This window comes from Zeugodacus cucurbitae, chromosome 5 (assembly GCF_028554725.1).
Source record: "Zeugodacus cucurbitae isolate PBARC_wt_2022May chromosome 5, idZeuCucr1.2, whole genome shotgun sequence".
Classification (NCBI taxonomy): domain Eukaryota; kingdom Metazoa; phylum Arthropoda; class Insecta; order Diptera; family Tephritidae; genus Zeugodacus; species Zeugodacus cucurbitae.
In genome coordinates this window covers 6,980,087-6,996,817 of record NC_071670.1, presented here as the reverse complement: position 1 = coordinate 6,996,817, position 16,731 = coordinate 6,980,087, and the positions used below count along the sequence as shown (strand labels likewise).

The 16,731-nt window shown below is 33.5% G+C and overlaps 1 protein-coding gene across 1 annotated transcript in view; it reads right to left on the bottom strand.

Moving 5' to 3' along the window:
- Positions 1-16,731, bottom strand: part of LOC105219445 (uncharacterized) — a 255,025-nt gene that overhangs the window by 59,127 nt on the left and 179,167 nt on the right. The window contains exon 10 of the mRNA XM_054230853.1: positions 5,466-5,558. Coding sequence (XP_054086828.1) covers positions 5,466-5,558 — 93 coding nt within the window. The remainder of the gene's footprint in view (positions 1-5,465; positions 5,559-16,731) is intronic.

Here is a 16,731-nt window from a genome sequence, read left to right as displayed (position 1 = left end):
CTTCTAAAATATGTTATACTTCCAGCGTCTCATGCTCCTTGCTTCTGGCTAATCCGACTACTCTATCTAGTGGTCCTGCCAAAGGAGACATGGGTATCTGTTTCCTCCTCTTGTTGGAGTATTTTTTTTTTTTTCATTTTGAATTTTAAGATCTTTCATATCTTAAATATATTCTTAGATATAAGAATGCAATTTTATTAATGCCAACAATTTCCGACGCAAGATGGCGGTGGAATGGATTTTTTTTTATTTTTTTTTGAGAAAAAAATATCCCTCCCAAAAATCGAAATTTTAAGGATTTATCCCTTCTCTAAAGTCATTGGCATATGCAGGATACTTTTCCATTTCAGAAATTAAAATTTCAAACTGTTTCCGATTTGGAATTTTCATCTCTCTCAAATATTCCTTCAAACAACCGCGTCGTTTCTATGTCGCTCACAATTATAGCAACGACGACTGTTTCTATGTCGTTTCTATAGTCGTTTCAAATTGGGGAATCTCAATTTATTTTCGATAAATGTCGTTAACGCCAACAGGAATGCCAAATAGGCGTTCTTAAGTCGTTTTAAAACGATAACGACAACGGGAATAGGTAGGAATAGTGAAATGAACAGAACTAATGAAGCGATAGAGTAACGAACTAATTTTGACTGAACGTGATGCTAAATTGTCTTTATTTTATCAAATCAGAATTTCAAATTTCAAGTTGGCATAATATAGCCAATTATTTAAATATTTAGGTGTTGGAAAGGATCATTGTAAATCTGAGGTAGAGATAGGCAGGGAAAATGTCTCGGTAGGCGTGCCTTCTTTTGATTGTGTTGTTTTATAAGAGCTTGGAGGCTCAAAATTTTCAGATTAAATCTTGGAAAGGAAGGCCAGAGATCTATATCGGATTTTTCTTAAATATGATGAGAATTTCAGGCGAAGTATAAGCTGAATGAATTAAAAAGCGTGTTCATCAGATATCCTAAAACAATAGTACCTCGCACACTGACTTACACTCCAATTGATATGTCAAGTAAATATGTTTGCCATTAAATGTCAATCTCAGCCTTATTTGCCATATTTTACAAAACGAAATCAATAGTTTTGGCTATCATCCATTCTAAGCCAACCATGTATGTAAGCTCTCTATGCTTAGATATGCTTACAGTTTTGTTTGAAAGTCCTTTTGCCAATTTTGTTGTTGCTCTTTTTTTTGGGTTTTCGACACTCGTGTCCTGTGGCAACAACCAAATTGAATTTGTTATCCCAAAACAAGTACTTGTTTTCGTGTACTTGAGTGAATGTCTGAGGTTACCTGGTTACATGTGTGCTCTTATAGGAGGATGTATGTTTGTGTAATACATATGATTTGTATACTATGCATTGTAGTTGTGAACTTTCGAAAAGGTTTCTGCGTTGTGTAGCCTTAAAGGTGTGTGGAAAAAGTAAATGCGAACAAGGTATGACCACTTAACCAAAACCTCTTGGCAAATATACAAGTGTTGCTACAAATAAAGTTCAAATAAAATATTTCTAAAATGTTTGAAATGAGGATTACAGTGCCCTTAGACCAATAGTTGTTGAAAAAATATGCATGTTTTGTTATAAAAGTGGTAGAATAGTGTTAAAGAAAGTGGGTTCAAACCTAATTCAAGTTTATTTATTTATAAAACAATTTAAAAATATTTTGTATGATGATATAAGTACCAAAATATTCTAAAAACATGACTTGACTTGAAGAATTTATTCAATATCTTTAGTTTTACATATTTATGTAGCATACTTTTAGGTGTAACTACCTTTTTTTGCAAATATCAAGTTGCGACTTTTCACAGCAAAGAAAAAATATATATATTTGATGAGGTTAAGAGAAAGATTTACAGAGCTATTGCTGATATAAAACGATCTCAATGCATACTACTCATTCTTTATTGCATACTTTTAGGCAAATATTTGCTTAAAAGATTTTTTTTTAATGTTGCCATGAGAAATTCATAATTTTGGGCGAAATAGGACGTAATCATATCTTTAATGAAATTTACAGCAATTTTTCGTGTTATTGTTGCATACTTTTCGGATATATAAACATGATTATAAGCATCTTTGAAGTTCTACTAATACAAAATTGACTTAAACACACCTGATTTCTTTAAGCTCTACCTAATTGTATCTAGTTTGCTTACATTTGCATGCTTTTGCCCAAAAATGTATGCTACATATGTCACACATTTGTAAACAATCTACCAAATTAATTAGCTGTTAAGGCAGCCTAACATAGGTAGACATTTCATACATTTTCTAAATATATTTCTAACAAAGTATACAAAGCAGAAACTACGCCACATAAATCACCATTTAATTTACCGTAAGAAGGTAAATAGTTGTCACATAAATTTGCATACTTACAGGCTAGTATTTTAACACATGAATGCCTCACATGTCACATACATGAGTGCATGCCTATGTGTAAAACACAGCTGTTACTATTTACCCATATATTTGACAAATATATATTTCAAGCCTAAAAGTATGCTTTCGTAAAGTAAACTATACTCAAGTTGTAGTTCATACTGTTGGCACATGATGTTGATGCTGCTAGGAACTGCGAATAGGTAGATATAGAACGAAGTAAAACGCTTATTACTACACTAAAGTTGGTTTATTTTTTTTATATAGTATAATTTTAGGCGCTCATACCTAACTGCTTTTGGCAAATGCAATTAATTTGTGATAAAGCCTTATTTTTAAATAAATAAATAAATTGAATTGTAATTTATTTTTTTAATATTACAATTTTTTTTATTCGTTTAGCATACTTTTAGGCATTTTTATACCACGAAATTTTAAGCATTTTACTTTTGTTGACTTAATTTTATATTTAGTGTAATATTTTCGTTTATTCACGAAAATTCTATGCAATACTATAACCAAAAAATATGAATTCTAACATACATTCAGGCGTAGCACTCACAAACGATTGTTCACACTAATTGGCAGATAAATTTCGCTGTTTTCCGCTGACGTAGACAATTTCGCTTTTCCTGCTCATTTCCTGTAAATATATATATAACAAAAATGTTTTTGTCGTTTTTGCTTAGTCCGCACCGAAAAGTATGCAATGCATAAGCTAAATTAAATGGTATTTGCGGTGCGCTGAAGTGTAGGCAAGTAAAATGTTAAAAATCAATTGAAACCTAAGCGGAAATATTGAATAAGTATAAATAAATCTGTGTGCAATAAGGGTTGGGAAAAGGTGTGTGTTTAATGTTGAGTTTTGGGGGGGGGGGAGTGTCCAAAAAAGCATGCTACACAATTGCTGGCACGCAAAATCATCGAAGCAGACTGAGTCAACGCTACAAGAAAAGCGGTTATTTAATCAGTCGATGCCTGTGAATACACACCTGCCAACAATAAGTGTGTCCAATGGCTTTTTTGAACCACCAGCCCCCCAAATTTTTTGGGATCGCTGAATTTTCATTCATATGAAATATTAAATTTTTACGCTTCATTTGTTGGTCTTTGGTCGTTTTTTGCTTATATAGTAGATGGGCTTACATCCCTTAATGCATAATATTTAGCTTAGCATACATTTAGGCGTTGTTTGTTTGTGAACTCACAGCCATGGTAGGTTTGACTGCGTGACTGCTGGGACGTTCAAAAAACTTGACTTTTCAAATGTTGGGCGTTGAAACGCTTTTGCTGCGGTCTTTATAGCATACTTTTAGGCGCTTTGAAGTTAAACTTTGCTAGTTTTAGTGATTCGTAAGGCGTACAATTAGATGAAGGTAAATTTTGTTGAATTTTTGGAAAATATATTTTAAATTTTTGTTGTTGTTGCATTCAACCTTACTGCTTCAGATTTTTGTCGCCAGAAACGAGTCGCTAGTCTACAAGCTCTCTTCTTTCTGTGCATATAAATTTACTGTGCTCATACCTTTTGGGTTTTGTGCGCCTAAAACAAAGTGAATATCAAATAATCTGTATGCTCTCATGCACACTCACTTACATATACGCTATAATAGAAAAAGAAAAAGAATAAAAGAAAGAAAAAACAGAAATAAATCGTGTAAATCCCAGAAACGTATGCGCCAGCAGCCTATCTGACCTTGCTTTTGGTGCGTGTCGAAAGCGCTGTGGGACCACTTGTAGTCCCTCAGCTGAGCTATGCGTAAATTGATTTTTTTGCTTTGCTGCTTACCTTTTTCTCACTACTTTTTATGGCAATTTTATATGCTCTGGTGTATAAATTTACCGACAACCACACACATACACCAGCGCATAATAAAAAAGGGCCCACATAAAGTAGTAGAAAAATGCTTGGAAATAAATAAAATAAATTCACGATTTTGTGGTCTCATTTAGCAGCATTTAGTTAAATTGAAATGAAATGGTTTGAAGCGGCCGCACGAAGCTTTTAATACAACCGATATAGAGTAGTGTGGTATGAATTTAACAATAGCATTGCATTAAAATTTTTCCGGATAGCAATCAGCTTAATGCGGCCTACAGTGAAGCTCGGCATTAAGTGAAGTGAGCATGGGAGATTAGTTTAAATTCTTTAGAAAGTAATCAATTTAAGTAAAGCTCTTCCAAAAGTTTGAGATTATAGAATATATTTTAAAAGCTTGGAGGAACTTAAAGCAGTATATCTGATGAAAAAGATTTAAAGCTTTTTAAATATTCAAAAATGATGAAAGGGTTTCTTCAAAGCTTTAAAAGGCCTTTTAAATATTTAGCTTTTTCAAAGCTTTAAAAATAGTTTTAAATTTGAAATATTAAAAAATTATAAAAGTGCTTCTTCAAAGCTTTAAAAAAATCCATAAAAAGCTTTGTAAAGCTTTAAATATAAAAAAAGCTTTAATTATTAAATATAAAAAAGAGATAAAAGTGTTTTTCCAAAGCTTTCAAATGCTTTTTGAAAATCCATAAAAAGCGTTTTAAAGCTTTAAAGACAATTTTTTTTATCAAAAATAATAGTCAAAAATCAATAAAAAGCTTTTAAAAGCTTTATAGAAAATTTTTTATCACAGCTTAATAGCATATAGAGTACTCTCGTATGATTCATGACTATTTCTGCAATAATAACATCACAAAAGTTTTCTATTTTAATTTCAAAATAATTACTACTCATATTCTGAGGAAATATAAATAAAAAATATATGTGTGGAATTGACGATAACAGATAGACAGCTTTTATTATCTTACTTTAATTAATGAATTAACTGAATTTAATGAATATTTGACAATACCGCCGAAATGGAGACTATGAAAATTAGTATGCTCTAAATCTGATGTGCATAACATTAACAGAAGGTATATAGGCATTATTTACCGTATAGATTTTTCTATTCTCTATGCTTTATTTATATGTTAGGTAATATTGCATTATAACGCCTAAATGTAGACTCTTAAAATGAAAGTTTCAATGCTTAATAACAATTCTTCATATTTCTTTATGACTTTCTACATTCACTTACCACAATCAGCAGCACGAAATAGATCCAATCCCAAAAGCTGTCAGCATCTTGTACGTAATACATAATATCCGTCCAGCCCTCGAGTGATATGACCTGTTTAGATGAAAGAGCACAATTTTATATATTTGTTTGTCAAATAAAATTTTACAATCAATAATATAAATCTTCGATAACGAAATGAATTTTCAAGAACTGAAAAAATATAAAATATATAAAGAATAAAAAATATTTGAAATAATTTTAAGGCTGCATACATTTACGCGACGCCAATAAAAAATCTATTACGTTTGTTAGTCATATTTATTTTTGATTTATGGCTTTTAACAAAATTATATATAATTATATAGCATCCATGCTGCATAAAACACTGTTGAAAATATATTTGTTTGCTTAATTATATGTAAATAGTAAGGTTTACACCCTAAAAATATGCTAAGTTTTCTAATATATAAATATTGTTTTGACTTTAACATTTTAAATGATCGAGTTTATACATATTTTCATTAACTTCAATCTCATAAACTTATAGCTTATTAACATATTTTGCTTAAAAAAAAATTCGAACCCCAAAAGTATGCTATGAATTAAACAAATTTGAGTAATTCTCAAATAAATACTAGAGTAAACTAATATTTTATTTTTTACTACAAAACATAAACGATTTTGATATTTGATTAACTATAATTAAATCACGTAAGTTGTACAAATGCAATGTGCGCCTAAAAGTATGCTGTGATTTTTATATATTTTTAATATATTATTAGTTTTATGACAAAAACTAATTATAATTGCAAAATATTTGCTATTTATTACATATATTGTGCTCTAAGAAATAATACAACGCCTAAAGGTATACTATATACTAATACAATATATAGTATTGTTTAATTTGACTGACATTGTTAGTATTATGAAGTTTAATTGTGTTATAGCCATTTATATAACTATAATAAGTGATTATTAAAAAAAAATATTCAATTTTATGATAGATTGTGTAAATTAATATTGCGCCAAAAGGTATGCTACTGATTTGTATAGTAGCTTCATAGTAGCGAGAAGTGTTTAAAGCGATGAATTTCTATGGCACAACATTGAGCATATTTTTTAGAAATATTTTCATCTATATTATTATTTTTATTTCACTTCGCCTTAATTACATATGTCAGTTGTATTGTTAATGCATCCAATAAATTAAAATTTTTTTTTTTTCAAACTGTTACTTAAAATAATATCAGTTTTGTAACGCACTTATGCTTAGCGCAAAAATACATTAACACGCACCTAAAAGTATGCAATACTTTACTTTTATTAATAAGCCTCCGCGACTATCTAGTCACAAATCGTTTCAAATTGCCTGCACCAAGGTCAGTTCTCGCACATTAATTGCATAATACTACAACACCCGAGCGCTAATGTGCTGCCTGTATGCATGCATGCGCCTATAATCACACATTTACCTATTGTATTATTGTAATACCCACAATTTATTATGGAAATTGCAGTACTTTTGTATTTGTCATTAAAACTCGACGGCATTAAATCTGTATTAACACGTACACACGCGCTTAGTGTAGCGAGCTATGAGCTTGGTGCAAGCCTAAAAGTATGCAACGCTACTGGTTTTAGTACAGAGATGGCCTTTAATTAATTTAGCTGCGGGCGCGCAATCGACTATATTGACCTACAAAGAGCTGAGGCATATAAATAGAGGTGCGACGGGTAAACAGCAACAACACAAACAACAACAAAAAGGGGTAAGTGAATTAGAATTAGCAGCAGCATGCTGGTGCTGACAAGCCCCGATTGTGGTTGTGTGTGTGTGTTTCTGTGTTGGTTCATAAATTTCATTACGTCAGCAACGCAACAAGAGATGAATGGGAATTTTGGTGGCGCACGAAAATTAGTGGTTTCACCAGGTTGCCAGCATCGCCGTGTGTGTAGACTGCCTTGCAATTTTCAATCGCTATATAATTAAGTTATTTTCATTGTTTATGTGTGCGTCGGCTAGAGCTGGGCTGGTTGGCTGAGGGGTTTTTGTTGGCTTCAAATTGTAATTGATTAGCTATGCTTTGCTGCTGTTGTTGTTGTTGCTATTTTGAAAATGTTTGCTGCTCCAAATAATTGTTTGCAGCCGGTTCATGGCGGTTTGTTTGTTGGATGCCATATTGTAGGGTTGCACAGCCGTTGAGTGTGGCTATATTATTGTTGTTATGTTTCAACGCCAAAAGTTGCCACAACCCTGCTACAAATGTAATATGAAGCTTAAAAACTTTATGGCCCCTGACGGTATGCAACGACAATACCTGCCAGTTCACCTGTTGTGGCAACATTAGCACAATGCTGTCAGTGCCTCAAAATGGGGGTGCCAATGAGAGTGGCGTAAAAAAAAGCATCTGCCACACAGATTCCGTTAGTCGAACGTGGCCGCGAAAATTGCGGGAAAGAAAATAAAAAAAAATAAATTTAAAAAACTTTGTTTCCATCTTCGCACGCTCAATCGCATTTTTGCCGCCCCACTTGTTGACAACAAACTTGCCTGCACTTCTGCGTTGCCGCGCACCGTCACAGAAGTGCTCGACTTACTAATTTTCATTTGCTCTGCACTACACCCCTTCTAACCAATGCAATGGCTTACTTATTTTACTCAAATGACGACCAACTTTTTCCACCCCTGTCTGTGAGCTGAGTCGGAGCTCACCTTTTTATGCGCACCAACCTGCTTCCTCCTCTTGTACCGCTCGGCGTTTAGCGCAAACTTTTCAATAAGCAGCATATTTCGCGATGACTTTTCTCACCAAAACAAACAAACCAACAAATATTCACTTCTAACAGTTTGCCGTCTACGCCCTCCGTACCGTCATTCCAACAAAAGCACGTGGAAAATTAAATTTTACTCAGTTTTTCAATGGCATGATGGGAAAAGTTATTTGCGCGTAGCATACTTTCGGGCTTGTTGGTTTTTGTTACACATTACAGTGGCACCCACACATACAACATATAAACGTAAAGTTTCGTGCAATCTAAACGAGATTTCGCGCTCCAGCATAGCCACAAAGCTTGCATTGTCGGTAACCACCGTCAATATTTAGGGTATTTAGCGTTTAATAAATTGTGCTGCATACTTTTGGGCGTTACGCTGCACGGCACAGTTAGCGGTTTGCTAGGAAGATTTGCAAATATTCGAAATGGAAAATTTGTAATTTAGAGTTGTACGTTTTTAGTATTTATGCGCTTATTACAATTTCCGCTGCATACTTTTTGGCGTAATTATTTAGCGGAACTAGTGATCTCGCTGTAAAAGTTTGTTTAAATATATGTTTCTTGATTATGTGTTGCGAAAGTTTTCGAATTTTTCGAAATTCAATTTATAAGAGACATATTTTTAGGCGCTGCAGCTTAGAGCAGCCTAGCATGTAGCGATAACTATTAAGTTCGAGTTTATAAATCCAGTGTAGCTATACTTTAAAAGTTGCCTGCTCTCGTGCACATAATTTAACGAAAGTTTCTCAGATTTTTGGCGGCAGATAAAGATAACTTTAGCACAACTCTTTTCGAATATAAAAATATTGTAGCGAAAGCGCTACCAAATTTATGTTCAAGGCTTACAAGTTTTTGCAGAATTTGGTGGTAGCGTTGAGAGCGAGTTGATACTTTCTAAATAGTGAACTTTATTATATTTTATTAATTTACTTGTAATTAAATGCTTGATAAATTACCAAACTCTTAATAGCATACTTTTGGGCGTACATATGCTATGTTGCTATTATGGCGTAAGCAAACTAAAAGTTTTAATGAGTTATGCCAAGTGAAAAAGATACTTTCCTGTATTATGCCATATTTGCGTTGCATGCTTTTTGGCGTATATTAAAATTGTTTGCGAAATATATGTCGTTGTATACGTTTATAAGCTGAAATATGCAATACATATTTTTATTAATTCATTTCATACTTTTCCTTATACTTTAATTGTAATATTTAGATTTTTGTTGGTATACTTTTAGGCGCTTAGTGAAATTTGAATTTTAATGATGGTTCTCATCATTCATAATGTTTAATTTTGTATCTTTTATATGATAAATGAGTGATTTGTTGGTTAAAATACTCAACATTTTTAATTAGTATACCTTTAGGCGTATATACAACTATTATTTCTGTTTGATCCCTACTAACTACGCTACTAAAAATTGTTATTTTTTAATACATTAATGCAAAAAAGATTAATTTTTGTTTATAAACTGAAAGTTTCAGCTTAAATATTGTTAAAAATTTTCTTTAGCATACTTTTCGGCTCATTAAAATATATACCTAAGTAATGAGTGTACCCAGCTCGAACAAATTTTGTAATTTAATATAACAAATTGAATAATTAAGGCAATCGGTGAATTTTAATATTTTATTTGATGTAAGCATACATTAAGGCGTCAGTAGTAATAAAGTACCAGTTAAATATAACAGTTCTCAAAATTTAGACAAATATTTAGACTTTAAAACATATTATATTCTGTCTAAATTATATATATTTTGCCAAATTATTGGTTTTAGTTGCAACAATTTCACTTGAGAGGTAAATTTTAGTTCAAAAGCGAAGTTAGTTGACACCAACAACAACTGTAGTTAATTTCACAAACAAAGCATATACTCTATTTTACTACTTTGATGTAAGTCAATTCAACATAAAAGTTTACTACACGAAAAGTAAAGCTAATATTCTTAAGGAACGTAGCATATTTTCTGGCGCTGTTTTTGTGTACGACGAAGATGAGAAAACTTTTTCCAACGCATGTGCTTAAGGCGATTTCGTTTAAGAGACACGTATGAATGTCTTAACGAATTGTGTCGCGTGATGATACAATATAATAGCTTTCGTTTTATTTGCATACTTTTAGGCGCACATACACGCGCGCACTCGTTTGACACATGCGTCTAGCACTCGCGCTAACAAGCAACAAAGTTGTCTATTAAAAATAACAATGTAATAAAGCGCAAACGAACTAACAAACGTGAGCGAAATTTAATTTCAACGAACGCCAACGCCAACGCCAAAAGGTATGCAATAAAAATTTTATTACACATGTAACTTAGCATATTTGCGAAAGTTAAAATGAGACTGTGAAAATGTCTACATACATATATAAAAAGATATGGGGAGCGACTTTATATTACATATTTATTTGACTTCTTGTTTTCTTGTACAGCTGTTGCATACTTCATGGCGTTTTTTTTAACAATTTGTTGTTGATATGATTTGAATATATATTTTGCTATTGAACTGGTCTTTTATATGCTGAATATCAAGCTACAGACGTAGTTGTGTGTATATTTCGGACGCCAAATGGAAAATAAATAAAAAACTTAACATACAGTAAGGCGCAAAAGTGTTTTAACGCGTTGAATGTGACACCGCACACCCACTATGTCATGTATATGTGTTCGCTTGTCTGTTTGTAACTGTCAATTTGCATACATTAGCAAGAGAGCTTAAATTGAAGCGGTACAGGTACAAGGACCTGCCAAAGCTTTTAACCTTCCTGCGTACATACATATGTAGGTGCTGTTTACACTGGCAATATTCAACCGAGCCTTGTATTAAGGGTGCTCCCTCCAGGCGCTTGACAGCGTCAAGGTAAATTTTAACTAGCCGCTAATCGAACACTCGTCCTTGTTTAACCCTCTGACTTACCCCGCATCATATGCACACCTGACTGTTTGTCATTCAGTCGCGCTCGCTCTTCAGCCGCCTATAATTTTGCTGTATATTACTGTACTAGCAGTCAGTTGTTGCTGTCTGTCTGTCTGTCTGTCGCGCTATCTCATTGAGACTGGCACTCAGCAGCCTCATTTCCGTCGTCACCCCGTCAATGTTAATTGAATTTGCGTACAGATAATAGCACATCGATAAGGTCGCCCGGCGTCATAGTCACTGTCGCCGTTGCCATTGTCGGCAGTATCGTTGTCGGCAATTGTGTATGTGTGTGCACGTAAACTGGCGTACTTGCGGCAATGTGGTAAATTGTATACTTAATGTAATGTAGTTGCATAGTTTTAGGCGTCGACGCGCCGCAATTAAATGAAACAGAGTGAGTCGCACACAATGCCTAGTGCAGTTGTAGGTGTTTGCCGTGAAGCCTATTAAATAAATTTGTCGACTTGGTGGTGGTGTAAATGTGAGAAAATCTGTTTTTGTGCAATTTAAATTAATTGTAATTTCGTACATGTCGATGGGGTCGGCGGTACTTAGTATGGTGATGGTAGATATTGGAACAATTAAAGTATTTTAAAAATGGAAACTGTAAGGGTAGGGAGCCAGGCCTTTTTAAGTGCTTCTTTATTAGTGATAATGTACACCTTTTCTGTATTTAAAAGTATACATTTAGAGGCAAATATAGTTTGAAGTCCATTTCAATGAAATGTTGGACAATTTTCTTTAGCTTTTTTGTTATGAAATGCTTTTGAATTGTAAAATTAAGTTCCGGGTTTCGTTCCGTAGTCAAAAAATATGTTTAAATTAATTTAATTGTATGTTATTGCCTACATTTAGGCGCAAATATTGTTTGGAATGTCATTTCTGCAAAATTTCTGATAATATTCTTTAGCTTAAATGCTTTTGCGTTATGAAATGTTTTTGATTTATAAATGTACAAATCTGAGTTTGGAACCAGCTCTAAAATAATTAATTCAGTATTGTTGCCTACATTTAGGAGCATTTTTTAGGTACCGTTCGACAAGTATATGTACATGGTTTTACAGTATAAATAAAATCATTATTTTAGACATTTATTGTATGAAAATATTACATTTCAGATCTGACACCTAAATGTATGCTTTTAAATTTTCATTTTTTTCTTTATGTCAATAAGAAGTTACTGTCGGTAATCATGTGCCTAATCATCACGATGCCAAGTTAAATATAGAAGTGGTACTTATAAATTGAGAAGAAGTTTTGTGGCATACATCGAGGAGTATTTCAACAACTGAAGTTTTTTTTTAGAAAAAACAGAAAAAACTAGAAAAAATTTGTTTCTTGAAATAAAGTTAGACATACATGAAAGAATATATTTTTACCTACTTGACAGTTTCTATATAAAATTTAAATAAAAATTAACATAGTTTGTTCAATTGCATACTTTTAGGAGTACAATTTTATAAGTAAATTTTCAAGTAATGTATTTTTAAGAAATATTCTCTTCCAAACAATTTCATAATAAAAATTCAATTTTAGACTATATAACAGCGTAAACCCCATGAAAGAAGAGTGGTGAAGAATGTGAAATATATTGATTTTTAAAGTTCATTATGGCATGTTAAGGGTATGTTTAATGTCGTTTTGTGTAAAATAGTAGATAATAGCGGTGTTCTTCTTTGTTTCACTTTATTTCTCATATATTATTATGACAACTATTTGACATGTATCTTTATAGCATACATTTAGGATTCAGACATTGTATTAAAAATGCTGAGGAAATATAAATATTGTGATACCATGTAAAACCCATAAACGATTGGAAGATTTCAACTTTTAAAATCATTAAATTACCAACAGTCATAAAAATTATGTTGCATACTTTTAGGATTTTATTGTGATTATTTAATATATCTGATTTTTTTAAGCTTTCTGCTTATTTTTCATGCGCTTTAAATATTTTGTAATGCGCTTTAAATTATTTTGTGATGTAGCTAACAATTTTTTAAAATAATTATTGCATACTTTTTGGGAGCTACCTATTATTATTATGAAATATTTTAAATATACATACGTTATACGCATTTTTATACGATTCTACACGAAAACTATGAAATGCATTCATATCTTATGTATTTTTCCCATTTTTAGTAGTCACGCTCCAAAAAACGTGACATATTTTAAGGCGCATAAATTTTTAAATTTTCAAATTTTGTTTATATAATATTTTTATTTTTATCCGTTACTTTTTTTAAATATTTTTTTTTTTTGTGTTTCTTTACTTTCAGATTCGCCGCTCAAGCGCTTCTTCATTATATAAAGGTTCGTGAGAAAATTTTTGATTTCAAGTTTTCCAATATTTATATATATATGTACATATATTTTTTTCGATTTGCTGTATATTCACCATTTTTAAGAAAGGTCTGCAACTCTCGTAACCTGTCTTAATGCCAGGTTATATAAGGCGTTTTTATTTATTTAGGTCGCAACCGTTTCGCCAGCTATGCCAGCAGCAAGGCCACGCCACATTGGCAATTGTAAAGTGTCTAAAATTAACATTTAATGCATTGCTACTGAAATTTAAGCTGTAAAAACATAAAACAGCAAATTCAACTTCAAATAAACAGCGAACAAACGGCCATACAAAGCATATATATAAACAGTGGCACCCCTGCCTACTGTTAGGCGGCTTGCCTGTTTTTTTATATCCAAAACAGCTGCTTTTGTTGTGGTTGCTCAAATAACGCATTTCTAATTATTGTTACTTTGCCGTTGTTATTTTTGTTATAGTTGTTGTAGTGTATCCTTTTCATGCCGCTGTTTGTTATTTGCTTTTGGCTGCCACACTCCCAAACGTGTCACACCAATATCCTTTTCGCTCGCGAACCTTTCGTTGCTGTTAGTCAGGCTGTGCGCTCTGCGCTCTGCGCAGTGTGTTTGCGTTTGGTGTTATGTGCTTTTAGGCGTACAAATGCAAATGCGAATGGGAAATGTGAAATTAAAGTGCGACCAATACGAAATTCGAGTGCGCGCCTCAATGCACGCGCCGCCGAAATGTTGGTGCCACATAAAAGGTATACGACACACACACAGCAGATGACTGGCGCAAATTATGCAAATAAGTGTGTCAGGACAAATATGTACATTCAGTAAGGCTGAGTGTGTATGTGTGTGTTTTGTGGAAGTCCCCAAAAAACCAACAACAACAAGGATGAAAAGTGTCACGTAGCGTATACGCGGAAATTGGGACGCCTATAATTATGTACATATAGTAGATACGTAACCGATACTGTGTACTGGTTGTGTAGGCCACGCGCATGTAGCAGCCTTTTAGGTGTAGCAAATTAATTGAGCTGCTCTTTGGGTTATGGAAATGTTGTGGTGGTGGTGGTATAGTGGGGAGCGAGCGGTTTGAAAGAGATATGTTTAATGAAAGTATAATTGTGTGTATAATTTATATAAATTTTTATAACATTGCATACTTTTAGGGTGCAAACAGAATTCTGAAATGGAGTTTAGCAAGGTATTGTCGAGCTTTTCTTGAAACATTAATAATATTGAGCATTACAAGGTAGAAAAATCGCATTTATATTAAAATTTGCTTAGGTTAGCATATTTTTAGGGTTTGAAATTAGATTTAAAAAATATAATAACACATTTACTGCATATACTGCTGAGATATCTATTTGAAGCAACTAATTATAATACTATTTTTCGATATTTTCGCTTTCAAAAGTTTCACAATTGAGAACTGTACTAAATGTACTAAATTCTATAGTTGCTATTTATCTGTATTGCGTAGCATACCCTTAGGCGTTTATGTGCCTACTTCTTGTACTACGTCGAATATATTCAACCTTATAATGTATGCTGTATGACAACTTTATAGCATTCTACTTTTTTTTTTAAAGATTGCATACTTTTAGGCCTCAAAATTGTATTTTCCATAGCATAAGATCTGTAATAAAAAATCTTAGAAACGATTAACGTTGATTAGGCTATTTTTCGTTAGTTTTGCTTTTTCAAACCTCTCAAAATGTACTAAATTCTGGGGTTGCCTTTATTTCATAGCATACTTTTAGGCGTTAAGATGCCTACTTTTTTATAATATATTCATGCTTACATTCTGTATGACAATTTTATAATTTTCTATATTCTTTGAAAAATATTGCATACTTTGAGGTGTGCCTATTTCCTTTCTTCATACAACTAGACTAAAATTTGTCTTTAAATATTTTTATAACAATGGAAATATCTTTTTAATGATTAATGCTGATAAGGCAACCATTTTTATAGTCAGGTTAGGTTAGGTTGGGTACGAAGGCTGTTCCCCTACAAAGAGGGAAACCCACTTAGACTATCGAGAGCAGTACTGTGTGATGATGTAAAAATTAACGCCCTCATTTAATTGTGAATCGACAAAGCGCGTGGGACCTACCACAAATCTGCAGAGGTTTTTAACTTCTGTATCCGCTAATTCGCGGGGGTGCCCAAGGGAAATGCTGGGAGGATTCTACCTCACCTTCTTCTAGGAAGCTTTTGCAGCTAGCCTCTGGTAAAATTTTTAATTTGACCGTGTGAGTCCCAATGGGACAATGGCCAGTTAGAACACCTATAATTTGGGAAAGATTGATCTTGCTTAGGGCAAAGAGTTCCCTTGACCTCTTGCGATTTACTTTGGGCCAGAATGATTTTGCGACAGAACAGGTGCTAGTGACTGTCCAGCGCCTGCTCAGTTCGACTGAGACCCATTCATCCAGAAGCAAGTTGCAAGAGGACAGCGGCGCTTCTATTTGTTCCCATTCCACTGTAAGTGCAACAGAAGTGCCTAGCCTAACAAGCTCATCAGCCTTGCAGTTTCCTGCGATTCCGCTGTGGCCAGGTACCCAAACTAGTATGATAGCAACTGATAGCGAGCACTGGCAATCCTTTACGAGCCTGGAGCGCTTAAGGCTAATATTGAGCTTAAGGCTAATATTGCCGCCTTACTATCAGAGTGGATCGTCACCTTTCTGAAAGCTGCTGCAACCTTTATGGCCGTAAAGAAGCTTATCGCGTCTCTCCTCCAGCGACTTCTACCCACCCAACCCTCTCTTGAAGGTATGAGAGCAGAGAATAGACCACCAGGGTAGGGCTCGTCGACATGATGGTAGTCCAGTAACCTCGGAATGAAGCCGAAGCGCCTGAGGATACTAGAGTGTCCAGGCGCGCACCCTGTTATATACCCAGCCTCCCTTCCGGCTATGTCCACGGGTGCTATATGAACTAGGGAATTCAGTGCCAAAGTCGGTGTGGTCCGTAGCGCACCGCACATGGCTATGAGAGCCGCCCGTTGCACACTCACTAGCTTCTTAGCTAGTGAAGTCTTTTCAAGCGCCTCCTACCATACGTGAATCCCGTAATTTTTATTGTCAAATTAATATGAAATTGTTTTAATTACTTGAAGTGGTTTCTAATTACAAGAAAAATATTTAGAAATGAGAAATATTCTAAGAATACTTAACTTAACTTACTTTTATGCATGCGCTTTGAGAGGCTACTTAAATTGTCTGGCCAATCTTATAATTACTTGAGTGTAATATTATT